The 18935-nt window shown below is 47.2% G+C and overlaps 1 protein-coding gene across 2 annotated transcripts in view; it reads right to left on the reverse strand.

Moving 5' to 3' along the window:
* Positions 1–18935, reverse strand: part of SARDH (sarcosine dehydrogenase) — a 460574-nt gene that overhangs the window by 126906 nt on the left and 314733 nt on the right. For both annotated transcript variants that reach the window (XM_069241559.1, XM_069241560.1), the window contains exons 12-13: positions 10982–11065; positions 1558–1671 (exon numbers count right to left, since the gene is read on the reverse strand). In XM_069241559.1, the coding sequence (XP_069097660.1) occupies positions 1558–1671; positions 10982–11065 (198 nt within the window). The remainder of the gene's footprint in view (positions 1–1557; positions 1672–10981; positions 11066–18935) is intronic.

Raw genomic sequence — 18935 nt, forward strand, 5'->3', positions numbered from 1 at the left:
CACCCCAGATCTTACTGACCAAGCTACGCCCCTGCCCGTTTGAAGGCGATTTCGCCACTTCATCTCATGTTTATAAAGAGACCTAAGCATTTGGCAAAATTGCCAACCATAATTCTCCATTAGTCATGCCTGTAATACGGTCTTTCAGGGAAATGGGAGGCACTACTTTTATAAAAATGTTTAAACTTGTAGGCAAAAGCCCGAAGGCCTTTCATGCAGAACAGTGGAAACCATTGCCTATTGCCGAACAGCCCTTTTGGGCTGTTACGAGCAGCGCATGTAGGTTTCACCCTGAGTGGGATCTGCGGAGTGGGATCTGCCTAGCAGAAATTGGATCAATTGAGAACTCAGTTGGTGATAATTATGTTTGCAGTATGAGACAAAGCGTTACAACACGGCAGAAGTGGAGGCAATTCATACACATGAGAAGTTCTCAATATTTGCTGACTGTGGGAGGTGCAGAACATGGTCTACTTTATTGGTCATATGCACTTGCAAACATGTAGGTTCCCTTGCAGATGGCATTAACTCTACAAATTACATGAATTACTAATGCAGGAGCGGCCGGCATGGAAATTACGAAAGGGCCTTTATCTGAGGATGTCCCCTTTTAACCCCTGAATAAGAGATTCAAAAGCATTGAGTCATGGTTGTTGGGGGAGCATGAAGTGGGCAAGAACATGGGCAACAGGATAGAACTGGAGTGTGCCACAGACCTAAGCTCTAGACTGATGAAAGGGACAGGTAGCAAATTCAATGTTGCTATGCCTCGGGTGTACATTTCACCGCTTATGAAGCTAGTTATGTGGCCATTTCTTCAAGTTTGGCCGTGGCACCAAACTTGCATAACTGGCACAATCTGTTTTTAGGTGAAAGAGGAGCCAAATTCAGTACTGTGCCACCATCTCCTCCTGCCAAGGTTTATAATCAGACTTTAGGCACATCACTGCTTCAGCCTGGCGGTCTGTCTAGTATTATGTCTAGTAGTTCACCTTTTATGAACCGGTTCTTAGATAAGTAGTCTCCTCTTTTACTGTTAACAATGGAAAAAATTACCTGCCCAACATAGTGTGCTTCTGAAGAGGAATCCAGGCTCACCCGCAATAAAGCCATAATGTGTTTGGAAACTCCCAGGCTAAAGCATACAAACTGTTACAACAGGGCATAGTCCATCAGCATCCTAACTACCAAGATCCCTTCCTGCCTCTGGTGATAATGCTTTAATACTAGATCTTCCCAAAAGTTGCTTCAAACATTTTCCACATCAGTTGTTATGAGATAACTTGCGAAACATTGTACTTTCTCTCAATGTTCATTTGTTGTTCTTTCTGTTGCTTTTAATACATACTGTATTTTTCATATTTATATTCATTTTCTTTGCATAAAGTTCCCACTTAAGATGAGGGTTGCATTTTATAAAATGATATAAATACATAAAAATCAATACGATTTTTACTTGGCTAATGATGACAACATGAGTACTTGGAGAAACTGCTGCTACCCAGGGCAACTGCAGAACTAAAATAATTGTGACTACATTCATTTCTGCATACAAACCACATCCTGATGAGGGGGAAATTCGAAAGTGTATTCCTGCTCCAGCATTTGGTTGTAGGTGTAGTGCTTGTGAGGCGCGTTGTCATATGCACCGTAGTAATCGTAATCCAGAATCTGTAGGTAAACAAGCAAAACAGATATAAGCAGTAACGTGAATGACTGAATTAGAGCCTTTGGGGCCATATGTAAGAACACATTTTCCCATAGACACAGAATGGGTAAAACCCTTTGATACATCTGGCCCTTGGTGCTAAATTCACAAGATATGTGAAGCGGCAGGATTTAGGGAAGTGGCAGAGTGGCTTGAGGCTCCCTAGAGTTCAAGGCAGGGAGGCAAGAAGGATCAGTTCTTAAAGTGCTCTATATGGTGCTGCTGTCATAAAGAACTGACATTGCTTTAGGTGGAGGCCAGAACTGAAATGGCAGAGACTGATATGTGATGATTGGCTTGTGTGAATACAGTCGCATTGCCACAATGGCAAAAGACTAGCAAGATCACATTTGAGAATCAATGGTAATGATTTGAAAATTTACATCCGTGAAAGCATAGAGATGGTTCTCATAAGGCAGTGTGCTCATTCGGTGAAGGCTCTGGAATCTTCTGGAAAGGTTCAAGGTTGTGGGGTATCCATTGTGTGAGAGATTAGTTCAAAGGTGCAATGGAGCACTGCTTAATTAGTGTCGTGGTTGCAGGTGGTTTTTGGGGACCGGGATCTAATTTTCATCTAAGGGACATGTCTAAAATCAAGGTAGAGAAAGATAGAAAAGAGAACGAAGGAGAGAGAAAGGGGTAATAAACAGAGAGAAAGGGAGCAAGCTAGAATGAGATAGAACCAGTAGGGTTGAAATAAAGAGACAGGACTTGCAGTAAAATAAGGTAGAATAAAGGCTAGGCATCCTTGGGTAATTCACAACCCGCCATTCAGCAGCACGGCATTCACACAGATTGTGGACCCACGTAAGCTCCCCACCATGGGGCGACACACCAGTGAGTCGCCTCTTGCAGACTCCAGTGCTTAAAGATGCAAGAGAGAACCCAACAGCCCCTAAACTAGGCCTTGCTGCTATGATTCAGCGCTGTGAGGCACAGGGGAATGGGGACCACTGCCTTGGACCTTGCAGCCTTGTCATAGTACTGCGTGGACCATAAAAGGAGGGTCTCTGCGTCTTGAGGTTTTGTGTGCACAAAGTCAGTCTGACCAGGTTCACAAAGTCAGGTAGGCTCAAGCTCATGTGCAGCATGACAGTGGGCTGGCCTGGACAGGCACATCATGACATCCATCTTTTTCCATCATACGATTCCAAGCCTAAGCAGGTGACAGTGAAGCTTGGATGAGCTGCTGCGTTAGAGAAGCACAGTTAACAGCAGCCTCTTGTGGGAGGTGAAGGGAAGAAGCAGGGTGTACAAGAAGGTCCAGCTAAGGAGTACTGACCACTGAGTGGGGTCTGCTTTTGACTCCTGCATCAAGCCACAATGATCTCACAGGCGAGCTGCAGGTGCATGCAGCTAGCATTTTCATGTTAAAAGCTGTACTGGCATATGGGACATAGACTAGCAGTTTCATACCAAAGAATTGCCGCCCCTGATCTCATTGGGAAGTGTTCACTGGTGTAATGAAACTTGAGGGGAGCCCCCTGCAAAGTAAATGGAGGGCCACCACTTCAGAGCAATCAGCCAAAGTACTGTGCGGAGGGGGGCCCCTGGAGCTCGCCCCCCTCCACGCACCGCAGTGGCTGTGGGGGCCTTTGTTACACCACTGACTCGGCGGCAGAAGAACTGCACAAAAAGGGCCTTACGGACAAATGATGGAATTCTCCATGACCACTTAATAACAAAGAAAACACTAACGGAAAAGGTTTGAAAAAAAATACATAAAAAATAAAGACTAGAGGGGAGTAAAAAAGAAAAAAATCTTTTCTGATAACTTTACTGTAAATAACACATTCACCCATCATCCTGTGCAAAATAAGAAGGGGAAAAAGAGGGTAAAAGAAGGAAGATGAGAAGGGTTAGCAGGAGAAGAGAGGGTCAAAATTAGTCTGGAGACAGGGAGAGGAGATGGAAAAAGAACGCTGGAGAAGCAGATGGAGGGAGAGATGAAAAAGACAGGTGTGATGAGTTAACATGAAGTTAGTAAAGATTGAATTGAGCAAATGGTAGATCAAGAGACTGATAGAGAGGCAGAGTATAGTGGGTGGGAAGTTTGGCCTTGGCCAATGCTACCGGTCTTAAACAAGTCAAAAAGCTAAATTGACCATACATTTCTCAAATTATTCTCCCTGATACAACCAATCTTTCATGCATTCATAGGCCATTTCATGGGCAGGGCCAGACAGGCCTTATAATCCACTGGATATTTCACCAGCATTTCCTTGGTGCGCTGGAGCCCGTGGAAGCCAGTTTTGAAAGCCCGTGGCCACTCCTGGTGCCTGTGTCTCTTCCCTATCTACCGGAGGATAATTGCAGCAGGCACAGGGAGAGGGAGGGGGGAGGGGGAGCGAGAGAGACACACACAGAGGAAGAGAGAGAGAGAGAGAAAGAGAGAGAGAGAAGGGGGAGAGAGAGAGAGAGAGATGGAGTGAGAGAGAGGGAAAGTGAGAGAGGGAGGAGTGAGAGAGAGGGAAGGTAGACAGCAATTAGAGAGAGGGAGAAAAGGAAAGAGAGAATGAATGGATGAGTGGATGGAAGGAAGGAAGAAAGAAAAGATATTGAAGAGCCGAAGGGCTGGTTTACGCATTTTTTCCATGGCTCATTTTGGAACCGCAGTGTGACCCTGTTGATTGGTCCCAATCTGACCCTGTAGTGGAACACCTTACTTTGGGCTCACAGCCAAGGTTCAGCCATGTTCCAAACTGCAGAGCTGCGAGCCTCTGTGGGGGGGCGAGCGTCCCATGGGCCTCGCTGCCATGTTCCAATGCTGCAGGGCCCTTGGTGAATGGTATTAATTTGGGACCTCTCTTTTCCACCTCCATGTAGGCTGTGAACAGACCGACTCCTACCCAAAAAATTCACTCTATGTATTTTTTTCTAAAATGTTCACATTAAAAACAAACTGCACTATATATTTTACATTGGCTTCTTTATGTAGCTATTATCTACACCCCTCTGAGCACAGTGTGGCCCTACTAATGCCAGACAGAAACCTGTGACGTGAGCAAATACTTTCTGCTATTTTGATTAGTAGAATGGAGAGAGACAGTGACTTACCAATGCATGATGGGAGCTGGTAAACTGTAGCCTCGAGCAAATCTGTCAAGGCAAAGCTGCCACCCTGACAGTTCTGCCAAGTGTCACGCATCAGGGGTCAGAGTAACACATATCAGAGTCCCCACATTACTGCACTGGCACCTTCACATCACGCATCCTGTCCTCCTTGAGGTCGACATCTGCATTTACTTGCGATGCAGGGCCTGTGTAAAATGTCAGTATGCCCTTGTTTGGGGCTATGACTGTCAGCATTTAGCGGCTGCCACTAGCCTGGTATGCCTGAGTCGAGGAGATGTTATGATTGTAAGAGTAAGTTTATATTGGGGCCTAACATGACTGATGCTCACCAATCATGAGGGTTTTTAAGGTCTCCTCCAACCTCCTGGAGACAGTCACTGATGCTGATTGCACACTGTAAAGTGCCTGCCACATCTGCTGCGCCTACCCGGGCACTTTGATATATCTGGAGGCCTGTGCTGTCTAAGACACTCTTGAAGGCACGAAGGCCCTCATTACGCCCGCCAAGTTGTAACCTCTGCGCGCCCGCCAATGCGGCCGCACTTCCGCGGTGGTCGGCCGTAACATGGGAGCTGGCTCCAAATGGAGCTGGTGGTGTTGCGGCGGTGCGCTCCGGGTGCAACTGCACCCGGCACCCGGCGCCCGGCGCGCTTTTCACTGCCTGCTATGCAGACAGTGAAAAGCTCCATGGGGCCGTGGCAGGGGGCCCCACAACTCCCCTTTCGGCCAGCCTTTTCATGGCGGTTCCTACCACCATGAAAAGGCTGGCAGGAGTGGGACTCGTAATCCCCTCGGCAGCGGGAGGATTACAACCGCTGGGGCCAACGTGGCGGTAAACCTCCGGGACCAACGTAGCGGTAAACTGACGGTCCCGGCGGTGCGACCGTGCCGCTTCCGCCGTGGTCATAATCCCAAGGTTTGCACCGCCAGCCTGTTGGCGGTGCAACCGTCGAAACAGCCCTGGCAGTCTTTGACCGCCAGGGTTGTAATGAGGGCCTAACTGTCTTAGGCTGTGTCTCTTTAAAATTGCATTGCTGTAACTCCAGACACATTTACTTTTAAACTGTTGGTGACATTAAGCTGCAATCAGATCGTAAACACAAACAATTTTGTAGAAACAGGTGGACTCAGAAGGAACCACCTCTGACGCGGCTTGATTTTTATATAAAACAAAGTTTTGTTTGTATATTTTTTTTATTGTTGGATTCAAAAGGAAATGGAAGCAATTTCCCCAAGTAAGTCAAAGCTTCCTTTAACTCCCCATTCAGTCTCTACTTGTGATAGATTAATGACTTTCACGACCAACTGGTCCTTATCGCTGTACACAAAGACTCCCCCCCCATACGGTGGGTGCTCAGCACCAATACCGCTATATTAGCACCAACTTAAGAAACTGAGGGTGGTTCTGTTTGGTGCTACGTCCCGGAAATGTTTACTGAATAATGTTTTATTGTTGGGCTACACACAGCCGCAGTCAGCTACCTGGACTGAAACCATGTCCTGATAACTCGGATGTGAATTGAAACCACCCTCTGGCAGGCGTGGCCAGAAATGATAAATAAAAGGGTCGTAGACCGGTCGGGGTCTTTACGCCCATATCTAATCTGAGTGCGTCCTGTGTCTTCATTAGCCGCTGCCCCCTCGCGTTGTAGTCCCTATGTGTGTAGGGGGCCAGTAACTAGGGCGACACCACAAAGGCTTCGCAAGAGATGGATTGGAAGTAAGAGAAAAGGTGTTTTGTCAAAAATACTACCTCACTGTTCTCATGGGCGCTGTAGAACAGTTTGTGATAGAGCACTGATGGAGTTTCCGTCTCATGGACTCCATCACCGTGTCACAACATCCTCTCTATATAAAATCATCATAGATACGAGACTGTATATTTGGTATTTCTGAGGTTTTTAATATTTAAAGGTTCCACCAAGGTTTGGATCAGCACAAACATTGTTCCATTTGTTGTAAACACTAGCAATGCTTGACATAAGTATCATAAGAAAGGTTAATAGTGCCAAGAGGGCTCTTGCAAAGGCAGTGATTCACTCTATGAGAACACATGGAACAATATTTATTCGGAGACATAAAACAATATCCCATGACCTTACTTAGTTGGTTTCATACAGTTTGAAAGGCCTGAGAAACTGTACAGTCCTGAAGGTGGCAAATGTGAGTTGTGGTACTTAAGTATATGTGAACTCTGTGACCACTCGTCTTAATTATTGCACACAACATTTAGTGTGATGTTCACCGGCAGCAGCCAAGAATGGTAAATGCAGGTGTCAGTCATTGCACCACAGTAATGGCTGCTAACGTGCATGAACCTACAAAAAGCATGAGTGGAGGTTCTGTCCGAGGTGGCAGCGTAAGCCTCAGCAGGGAGAACTGTCCTCTAATGGACCAGAAAAGACACTGGACCGGCAACAGCATGAACCAGTCACTGAGGAGCCAGCCGCTCCCTCTCCTAGGGGCTGTCCCTCAGCAGCTGAGCTCTTTCAGCTGGGAGCCCACTGTGTCTTGTCACCACAAGGCAGCACTCCACTGGCCTGTGAGACTGGCCTGAATACTCGTCCAGCGCCAGTGAAGTGCACTTGAGAGCATTCAAGCCCTTTAGAGGTGTGTCCTGCAAGAATGCCAGAGTCCCACAGAGTCTGTGTTCTGTGTGAATATCCGAGTTCCACCGGTGCTGTATCCTAGGAGAGCTGTCCATGGTAGAGCACCTGAGGCTCTTAGATGCTTCTACGTGAGAGAGTGACAAAGGTCCACAGAGACTGTGTCCTGTATGAATATCCGAGTTCCACTGGTGCTGTATCCTAGGAGAGCTGTCTATGGTAGAGCACCTGAGGCTCTTAGATGCTTCTACGTGAGAGAGTGACAAAGGTCCACAGAGACTGTGTCCTGTATGAATATCCGAGTTCCACCGGTGCTGTATCCTAGGAGAGCTGTCCATGGTAGAGCACCTGAGGCTCTTAGATGCTTCGACGTGAGAGGGAGACAAAGGTCCACAGAGACTGTGTCCTGTGTAAATATCCGAGTCCCACTGGTGCTGTATCCTAGGAGAGCTGTCCTGCTAGAGCACCTGAGGCTCTTAGATGCTTCGACGTGAGAGGGAGACAAAGGTCCACAGAGACTGTGTCCTATGATACTGCCATGGTACTTTTATTTCCATTAATGCATCAGAGGTCATAACACAACGTGGTTAGACATCTCCTTTAAAAACTACTCATGTCCTATAAAATACTTCTTCATAGCAACCCAAACCACTGCCTTTGTGAGTCTTCCAGAGCTGCTCAGGCAGCTGGGCCAATCCAAAGTATCAGATCTTCGTGAGCTACTGAGGGCCACATCCACCTATGCCAAGAGCACGAACAAGGAAATCAGCTGCCGCACTCCAGGCCCTGGTGAGAACGCAAAAATGAAGCGAATATGCTTCGGCAAAGCTTCCACACATATGATGAAAATCTACTGTGTGCAAGGGTTTCCAGCTCAGCTTGAATGCTGTGTGATGCAAAGATGGCTGCCTTGCCATCCTCTGTGGATATCCAAACCAAAAGACTTCCTCCCTGCACAGTCCTTCTTGGAGGAACAGTGAGGCCTGCACAGTACCAGCTGTGGTAAGAGGGCCAACAAGATCTGCACAATAATGCCTGTTGCACAAACTTCAGGTCAGCCTTCCCACTAATGCATTTTGAGGTCTGTCCAGTGTAAACTGCACTGTTGTGACTACTGTGCAGAGGCCACCAAGGTCTTCAGAAAACTGTCAGGCATGCACTTGTTTTAAGGATCTGTGAAATATGGACTATACGGTTAGCCTGGAAATATTCATACGGCCCAATAAACTGTACCAGCTGCCATGTTCCTGTGCAGAGTCCAGTGAAACTTATTGCAAACTGCCTGTGCCAAATTGTCTACCATGTCTGATGATTTTCATATGGCTGACTGAGGTATGCAGTGTGCTGTCAGTGTCTTGTCATGCATAGGTGCAGGTTCCATTGAAGTAATCAGAACATGACCTCTAGTACCTTCTACTGAAGCCTGTGACCTCTGCAGTGCTGTCTCACAACCACTTGCACAGGGCTCAGCAAGGACTGCCCAGTACTGGCTGTAATGAATCTGTAGAACGTACAATGAGACAATGAGGCCTGCACAGAATAGGTCTATAATGCACAGGTGCCGGCATCCTATGAGGGAAGGACTGCACGGTCCTGTCCCCTCCACCCCACGTGTATCTTTTAAAACAGGGCTGCATGTTACACAATAGAGGATGTGCGCCAGAAGGCTCAACCACACTAATTCACAGCCATCCACCCACTACTTCTTCCTCCTTTTCTGTCTGGCCAGCCTTTTTCAAAAGTAACTAGTAGAATCTGCCCACTAACAGCACTTGACCAGTCCACAGAAGACTGGAAGCAAAGCTAGGCATTTTCTGCCTAGCAACATAATGTCCTTCACAGAAGGGCTGCTCTGTGGCTATGCAATACTCATCTAGACCTTGGAGGGAGAGGAAGTGCAGGTACATATGCATCAAGCCTGACTAACACGTGTCAAACCTTTTAAAACATTACAACCAACCCAAAGAGTGGTTGCCCAACTGCCTCAAACTGAGAATATAAACCAGATCTCCACTCCAGCCCTTCAAGCAGCTAAAAAGAAACACGCCATGCAAACACAAGCCTCGTTCTTCTTAAAATGGAGCTGTGGACCTGCAAGCAGAAGTTGATGCTTCTTTGAATAGAGCTGTGGACCTGCAAGCACAAACCGATGCTTCTTCAAATGGAGCTGTGGAATGAATGTCTTCCTTCCAGTGCTTAATTTGTAAATAAAAACGTGCCGGTGCCCACTGCCCTCCTCTTAAACACACAGCTGCTACAATTAAATCTGAGAACACGGAATGCAAAGGCAGCGTAATCCTGAAGCCATCTCTGGCCTCTTCTATCCATTTACAGCCACTCCCTTCCCCTTCAGCTCACTCTTGAAGCTTTCTGCTTTCTCCATTTGTGACGCTTTTTCGTTTTTCTCTTCCTCTGTCTTTCCTATATGTGTCTTTTGATCGCAGTAAATGATTGAGGCAGAAAAATAATCCCTGGCCCCTAAAAATAAGTGGCAGTGCTCTGCACCGGATACCACAAGCACAAATTAAGCACTTCTCCCTTCAAACCAGAACCACGTTTTTCCAAGGGACATGCTACTGAATGGCCTCCTGCTGTTGTCTGGCAGGCTGTTTCCTGCATATTATGCCCAAAAGGATTTTCCCAACTCAGTCTAAGAGAAGAGCTGCCAGATCCAGCAAAAGTGCTCAGAGATCCTTCACCAGAGAGAGAGGCTTCAGCAATTTATAAAGTGAAGGTGCAATAAGAACCCTCAAGAATGGAGATTCTGTCTGGCCAACACACTCTCAAAGACCACCAGGTGACCTTTTGGTCTTAAACCTGGCCTATGTTATTCCCTTGTTCCTCATAAGAAGAATCCAGCATTTGTGGAACATCCGCCCCCATCAGCCTTGGGTTTGGCAGCTAGCATGGTATCCAGAGAGATTATGGATCCCAGACCCTGCCAGACTATGATGAGGACAAGCAGTTGGCCAACTCCTGTGCCCCAGAATATAAGTCTGCAGACTCAGGCAAAAAGGTAATTTTTCCTACTGGGACACATATACCTTTGGATTACAGGTGGTTTTGTCTGGGCCTGCAGCCAGCACTAACCCCTTTCAACACCTAGAAGAACCCAGAACCTGGGACAGTTGTCTACATGTGGTTACCGCCTTTGGGAAAGAGTTATTTGATCCTAAATACTTTTGAGGTCCAGTCTGGCACAACTGGAGTGCTAGACTCCGGACTGATTCCCCCAAGAGTACTTTAGTCCTTATTTCCAGCTATACAGTTAAGCTAAGTACCCAACATCTTGGTCAGCCGAGGACATTTGCAGACTCATCTTTGTACTACTAGGTGGTACTTTCAGCGAGAGGATATGGGCAAAATATGGACAGTGATTGGATACTATCACAGCTACATCAGTGTCAAATAGAATACAAGACACAAATACTCTACACAGGAACATTATAATGGCTGCCATCTTACTGTAATACTCACTCCAATCCTTTAATGTTAATGCAGAACGCTTGGCCTGGTTAGGGCAATGCAATACATCATGATAGTATGTTTCACACAGCTTCAAATGGTTGTATATCTGTAGCCAAGTACCTACCGGTGCTTGTCCCTTTGGGTTAAACCATCCCGGTCTCTCCCAGCCATGCCTTTCCTGGAACACACAGCCTTGTCTGAGCAGCTCCTGTAATGGAACACAAGGTGGCATGGTTAAGACTGCTCCAGACTACTAATAGCTTGTTGCACCAAGATTTCTGAAGAGAACCCATCCAAGGCTAAAAAGTAAGAACCTAAGTAAGAGCCTAAAGGTCTAGGCTACGTCACATGCAATGATGTGGTAGTTAGAAAAGGATACAACACAACAGCAAAATGTCTCTGTACATTAACTTAATAGATAGTATGTCAGTAAAGTCCGAACAGTAAAAATGCTGCATGTAATACTGCTGTAGTAAGTGAACGCACAAGAAGATTATAAAACAGCAGCAGACATCAGTATTACATTATACACTGCTAGAAAAAAAACACTCATTGCATTCTAATTTTACTAGTGGTATGATAAAAACTTGCAGTAAGAGCATTTCCTATCAACCTGTTATTGTATTCCTATAGTTTAGTAGCAGTCCATTTGAAAGCATCACTACCACTATTCAGGAGCGGTGATGAAAAGTCACCTTGGCAAAAGAAACAAAGTTTCTCAGGCTATACCAAAACTCCGGTCAAGGTGGAGTTTAACCTACCTGGCTTCTGGCATCTGTCATAACCTAGATCCCACCATCCAATGGGGCATGGATTGTGTATATTAGTGAGCCACCACCTTATCTGGCCCCCTACCACAACCACCTCTCCTTTGACACTTGCTTCATTAATATCCCAAGTGGACAAAATGTTGTCCTCTCTTGACATCAGTGATAACCCCTCTGAAAGTTAACCCAATGACCACAGACTGGTTCTAAACAACTCCCAACCCATGTAATCTATAGCAGTACCTTCAACAAGGTTGTAGCGGAGGGAGAATCTCTAATACACTGATCACAAGGCGTGACACTAGACTTACAAATGGTGGGGAAGTCTCTGAGATTGCCAGTTCGTGAACCACTTGCCCTGCAGGACATGTACTGGTGCTGCCTCAAAGGTACAGGAGCCAGCGAAGAAAGGTAAAGTCTCGGTTGGCTCCCATGGCAGTGCTTTAGGTTTAGGGAGGAGGCCACCTTTCTAGAGAGGCACAACAAGAGCATCTCAAAGGAGTGGAGGGGTAGAGCATCCTTTTAAAGGAGGAAGGGATTCCTTGGGCACAAACCAGCAGGTGACCAAAGTAGAAGAAGGAAAAAGTGTGCCCTCGGAGGCAGACTTTAGGAGAAGATATCACATCAATTGCAGGGTTATCAAAGGGAGAGTAGGAAAACAGTCCTCAGTGGATTGAAAGTGTAAACTCTTATGGGAGCTCTCTTTCTGCTGGTCATAGTACAATTCATAGTTATCCTAATGGTTAATTTGGGAAATCATGTGTACATTTCTCTAAATGGATTGTAAAAGAGGTGTTTTCTTAAAATAAAAATAAAAAGACTACTTTTGGTTCTTATTACTTTAGTTGCGCATTAAATCCATATCTAGGATAATAATTACATGATAAAATTGGATGAGAAGCAAAGACTCACTGAAGCCTCAATTTGGCCTTCGGATATCTTATTAATTCAACAGATCATTCTATGCCAGGAGATACAGAGGATACAGCTGTAACCCTTTATGGCGTAGCATGGAGCAGTTTCCAACTGATACAAAGGACATCTGAAAGTGTTGCACTTTTTGTTTGTTGTTTAAATTAAACTTTATATGGGGGCGGAGCTTGCCTGGCTACAAGATAGCTGCGTTTTAGTGGAGCTCCGCCAGCCACCTCAAAATCCGCACAGTAATCCTACGATCCTATAGAACTGACAACCATAATCATCTAGGCCGACGCCGGAGATTGTGCGCTGGAGGTGGGGACCCATGTTGACTGGTGCTGAGAAGTTTAATGTAGAGCGTGGGACCAGTCGTGCCTCTGAAGCGGCCCTAACGTTAGCGCGGCGGGAGGGGCAGCATGGACTGGTGGCTCCTCCGTTAAAAGAATCCAGAAAGTAAGATAGCGGCTGGACAGGGCACGCAAAGGATGTCAGAGTGGGCAGAGACTGCCGCCAACACGTTGGTCAGACCCGTGGGGGAAGTTGACCCCAGGAGGACAAAGATGAACGCCTGTAAAAACTGCGGCTGGATCGTGGTGGCCCAACAGCAGCATGGCGCCAGGTGGGTGCAAAACAGGTGCGGCGCAGCCACGAACTCAGAGGGCCTGACGGAGAGTGATCAGACCTAGGCGGCACTGCGCCTGGAGAGAGGAAGGGCCACGCAAGTGGAATGTGTTGGACAGCCAGATTGGAGTGCGCGGTGCGTGTCAGAGGCAGCCCCCAATTTGGAGTGACGCGGGGCGTCCCACAACTGATGGCAGCTTTGCGTCCTAGAACTGAGTAGGGAGGCCCCGGAACAGGCAACAGAGTGGTGGGATTGCTATTAGCTCCCCGGTGAGTGGCGGTGCATCTTGGAGTGGACTGGGGGGTAGGCGTCAACCAGTATCCTGGGTGGAGAGGTGAGGCGGAGGTGATTATAAGCACGGCAAACTGGTGTGGGCGGTATTGCTTCCTGAAGATTGGTGACTGGACTTGCGGCCCTCCGAGCGTCGACACCGTGAAAGTATCCCACAAGCGCAGTCTACATGGCCACAAGAGTGTGCAACATCGGCAGGGCAGACAAAACTCAAGCCAAATTGCAGTTTGACCAGCGTAAGTTGCAAGCCCCTGCGGCTGACCGCACAGAGACTGGCATGGCTGGAGGAACTGATAGGTCATCGGGGGAGGAACCCGATTTGCCGCAAATTTGGGCAGCAATGCTGGAACGCCTGACCCAGATACACAGTAAAATAGATTCCCTCTCCTATAGAATGGACAGAATGACGGAGCGACTGGAAAAGCATGCAGAACGGCTGGATCAGTCGGAGAGGTGCATTTCGGGGGTGGAGGACAGCCAGTCAGCAATGGCCACCGGTCAAGCTAGGATGGACAAGGAGCTGGCTGCCCTGCAAGCGAAAGTGGATGTATTGGAGGCTAGATCCCGCAGGAATAACCTACACATAGTGGGTATTGCTGAATCTACTGCGATAGACAATATGGAAGGATACATAGAGCACCTGCTTGTCCAGCTGCTGGGAGGAGACACGTTTTCAAGTTAATTCGTGGTGGAGAGGACATCGCTCCTTGGCGACCCCCACCTCTGGGTTCCCCTCCGCATCCCATTATAGCCAAACTATTAAACTACAGAGATCGCGATGCAGCTTTGCGACGAGCTAGAGAACTCAAAACTCTACATCATGAGGGCATGGTGGTCTCACTTTACCCAGACTTTACACAACAAGAACAAGAGGATCGGCGGCAGTTTATTGCAGGAAAAAGGCAGCTGCAAGATCTACATTTGGAATACCGTATGTTATACCCGGCCAGGTTGCGAGTGATGGTTGACGGAAAGCCGCTCCTCTTCACAGACCACAAAAAAACGTGCTCAATTCCTGAAACGCAGGGTGGCTGAAGGGAGAGACCGTGACACAGTGGACATCAACTCACGAGACGGAAGTGACTGAACTGTGCATACCTGCAGAGGGCTTGGGAGCGATACCTGGTGCATGACAGACACAAGAGGCATGGGTCTGGAGGTAAGACACTAAGATGAACAGAAGTGGCGAGAGGAGTGGCCTAGTGGATTGTTGGCAAGTGGCGGTGGCATCGGACAATAAGCCACAACTTAGACCTAAGGGGATCTTTGAGTACATGTTTTTTAGTATACAACTGTTTTGATCGTTCTACTACTGTAGGTGGCTGGCATTCAAAAGATGAATAGAACAGCTGGGCAAAATCCTCCTGAGCGTGTGGAACTCCTGTAGAACCAGGAAAAGGTTGTTTTGATTTAAGGTGAGGGGTGGGAAGAATGTCGTCAGCTAGGCGGGTTGGGAAAATTCCTGCTGTGGGGGGGGCTGGTTTTTGAGGGAGTTATGGGCTCTAAAAGTTTGTTTTGTTTCTTATGTCTCAGTTAAGCAATTGCAGATTCAGTTGCACAAAAGGGTAGATACAGGATTGTATGCATTCTGTGGTTAATGGCGCATCATAGTTCAATACCAGACATAAGCCTGAATACTATACGAATGGTGACGTGGAATGTGCGAGATTTAAATGATGCTCGGAAGATGCGTAAGGTGGAGGCCTATTTGTAGCAAAACAAAGTGGATTTGGCCCTTCTGCAGGAAACGCACTTGGTACCGGGTAGCCCAATGCTTGCCCCACGGAAGATGCATGGGCAAATCTTGGCATTGGGGTTTACATTCCATTCACAAGGAGTATTGGTTTGGGCTTCGCTTTCCTCTGGTCTCCGTCTCCGGGAGATCGAAACGGACCCTGGTGGCAGGTATATTGTGGTGCGATGCAGTGGGGGGCTGCCACGTTTCTCCTAGTCTGCATTTACGGCCCTAATTTTGACAACCCCCAATTCTATTACGACTTAGCTGCCAGGGCAGGCACTTGGTGGAGTCTCCCGCAGATTTTGGGGTGGGGAATTTAATTGCACATTGAACCCTTCAATCTATAGATCAGGGGGCATGTATAGGAAACCGGCTGCGGCGGCCAGAGCGGTGGCAGAGGTAGCAGCGGAGCTGGGGCTGGTGGACATATGGAGAGGCATGCATCCTACTGAGGGGGAAACACCCACTACTCAACTGCACATAACTTACACACGCAAATTGATCTTTAGCTGGTTTCTCAGAGTCTGCTAGGTAGCTTGCCGACGGAGGCCCCCTGGCCCAGAACATACTCCGATCACTCTCCGGTCCCGTTGGTGATGACCTTGTGACCGCGGCCCGTTCCCCCCCCCATTTACATGGAGGTTCTTCCCATACTCGCTACTCAATTCAGTATTTCGTGATGAGTTAGCTGTTGCCATAAAGAACTTTTTTCAGATCAGCAAAGGCTCGGTGAATAGCATGTGCACTGTGTTGGAGACATTCAAGGTGTACATAAGAGGTATAACCTTAGCTAAGCATTCTGGGGTTCTGAGGTCGAGTAGAGGGCGTTTGGACTCTCTGGAAGAGGAGCTCGCCCAACAAAAGCAGGAACACCTACACAAATCTGATGGCCGGATCTTGGGTTCCATGCGTGCCAAACTGGTGGAATTTCAGGACATGGCACTCACTGAGATTCAGCATATGGGCAAATATGCCACAGCATGTGTATATGGGGAGGGTGAGAGGCCGGGGCGGTGTAGGTGAACGTGATTCACCCCAATAGAGAGAAAGATTCTATTATAGTAGTACAGGCCGAAGATGGCCGCGAGATCACAGAGCCAGAGCATATAGCAAATAGGTTTTGCGAATACTATGAGTCTCTTTATGCCTCCAAGATTGCCAGGGATCCAGAGGCTCTGTTGGATTACTTGCTACACTTAGAATTGCCGTGGTTGACGGAAATGGACAGAGTCTCTTATGGCCCCTCTCACCCTCAAGGAGATGGGCGGGTTCCTGGGTGGCATGGCGGAGGGAAAAGCTCTGGATCCTGATGGGCTTACAGTACGGTTTTATAAGGCTTTTAAGGACATACTGTTCCCAGACCTGAGCGAAATATATGCAGAAATGATGGAGGGCAGTCTTATGCCTCCTTCGATGCGTGAAGCGATGCTGATTGCGCTGTTAAAGCCTGGCAAGCCCCAAACACAGTGCTCGTCCTACTGTTGTCATTAATAAATGTTGACACCAAAATCTACGCTATCATCCTGGCGGATTGCCTGGCTAAACTGCTACTGAAATTGGTTAAGCCAGAGCAGTCGGGGTTTGTTCCAGCCGCAGTCTTACTGCGAACCTCCGTACATTGTTTGGAACGATGCAATATGTAAACCCGGAGATGAAGGACATAGTGGTCTTCTTAGACGCTGAGAAAGCCTTTGATTTGGTGGAGTGGCATTTTATGAATGCGGTGCTGCAGCAGATGGGAGTGGGGGATATCCTTCTGAAATTTGTGTTGACACAGTACAGGGAAGCATAGGCCAGGCTCAGAGTTAACGGGATAGTTACGCACGCCTTTCATATTGCTAGAGGCACCAGACAGGGGTGTCTGCTGTCACCTTTATTGTATGCGATTGTGGCGGAGCAACAGGCATGCGCTTTGCAGGAGTACCACGGCCACCTAGGTCTTCGTTTCCAGAATTATAATCTCGTGCTTTCCGCTTACGCGGATGATACCTTATTATGTATTTGAGACCCACATCATAATGTAGCACCGATATTACGTGAGATAATAAAATATGGCACTTTTTTGGTCTCCAGTACACTTGGAGTAAGTCAATTGTGTTTCCCCTGATGCCGGCTACGATGCCGGTAGATGTGGAATTCCCCCTTAAGTGGGAGATGGGTTCGGTTCGATACCTGGGTATTAAAGTTCATAGAGACCCTAAGATAGTGATGGCAGATAACTACGATGTTGCACTTAAGGCACTGGCAGGTGATGTGGAACGGTGGGTCGGGCTGCACTATCGCTAGTGGGCCGCATAGCCCTCATGAAAATGGTGGTGTTCCCTAGGTTTTTGTTTCTTTTTCAGAACATCCCTATGCTGCTGCCAAAGAGCATTTTTCGCGACCTTGAGAGCGCTACTTACTAGGCTAGCGTGGCCAGGAAAGCAGCCGAGAGTTAAATAGCAGACCCTGACCCTCCCATACGAGTTGGACGGACTTAACGCACCTGATCTGGAGTTATATTACATGTTTGCCCATGCTACGTTCGCCCACACCTGGATACATGGATCTCACGAACTGCCATTCTTAAAAATAGTGTCTCACTTAATAATGCTCCTAGAGGAATTATTTAGATATAGTATGCATACATATTATCCAGTCTTCAATTAATGAATAAGACAACTCCGTACTATTAAAATCCACAATGTTACTCAATAGGATTCAGGAAGTTGAAAAAAATGTACAACATTTCCTACGAATGCCCATTTCATTAACAACAACACTGTATATAACCCCTCTAGATCATAAGATTGAATCCCAACTGCAGATACAGGAAGGGGTTATAACCCTCCTCATGACACAGTTCTGCACAATAATTGCCTGATTTTCAGTCCCAGTTCAAGCAATATCATGAACTTTCAATTCAGCTTGTCAAATGAGAAGGTAATGTCGATGTTTCGGCCTGTGGTGGCAGTCAGAGGTCTGTGAGACCATCAGCAGGACTCAGTGTTGTTAAATAATACAACAGGTTGCAAAAATAGGCTCTGTAGCAACACGCCAGGGGACTTCAACCTACAAGCCCAAGTAAACAAATCTTTTAAATATGGGACCGCTAGCGTCTGTCTCCATTCACATCTGCTCAACACATACGAGTCAGAATCAAACATTAATTGAATAATTAATTGAAGACTAGATAATATGTATGCAAACTATATCTAAATAATTCCTCTAGGAGCATTTTTAAGTGAGACATTGTCTGTACCCAGTTCCTAGGGGAATACTGGGTTGCCCCTAAGTGTGTTCATTCTTAAAAATAGACCGTGAGCAAGCGGCCCCGGATCTGTTGCAGAGCAAATTATTCCATGCCCTGTCTCGATGCTACAGAGAGTTGGCTTCCCTGATTACTACCACACAAGCTTGGCATGGCCTGCTGCACAGACAGGGGCTCGCTTTGCTGTACTCCCCATTTGTGCCCTTGGAGTGGTGTGCATGGGGCGTGTTGTGGCGTGATAAAAGTTTGGTAAAGGCCATGTATAAATTGAATATTACCACAATAAGAGATTTTTTTTTAGGAAGGGTGCCATGAGTACATGGGACATGGTGGTGGAGCGGGCGGACGACCTGATCCCACTGCTGCGGTACCAGTTTTACAGGGCCAGACATGCTACGGCTGCACTTCTGGGGGAGGACGTTCAGGAGCCCCCAGGTGTGCAGTCCCTCTCTATGGTTATCACAGACGAGCAGCCCTGGCGTTTAGTGTCCA

The sequence above is a fragment of the Pleurodeles waltl genome, chromosome 6 (genome assembly GCF_031143425.1).
Source record: "Pleurodeles waltl isolate 20211129_DDA chromosome 6, aPleWal1.hap1.20221129, whole genome shotgun sequence".
NCBI classification, from domain to species: Eukaryota; Metazoa; Chordata; class Amphibia; order Caudata; family Salamandridae; genus Pleurodeles; species Pleurodeles waltl.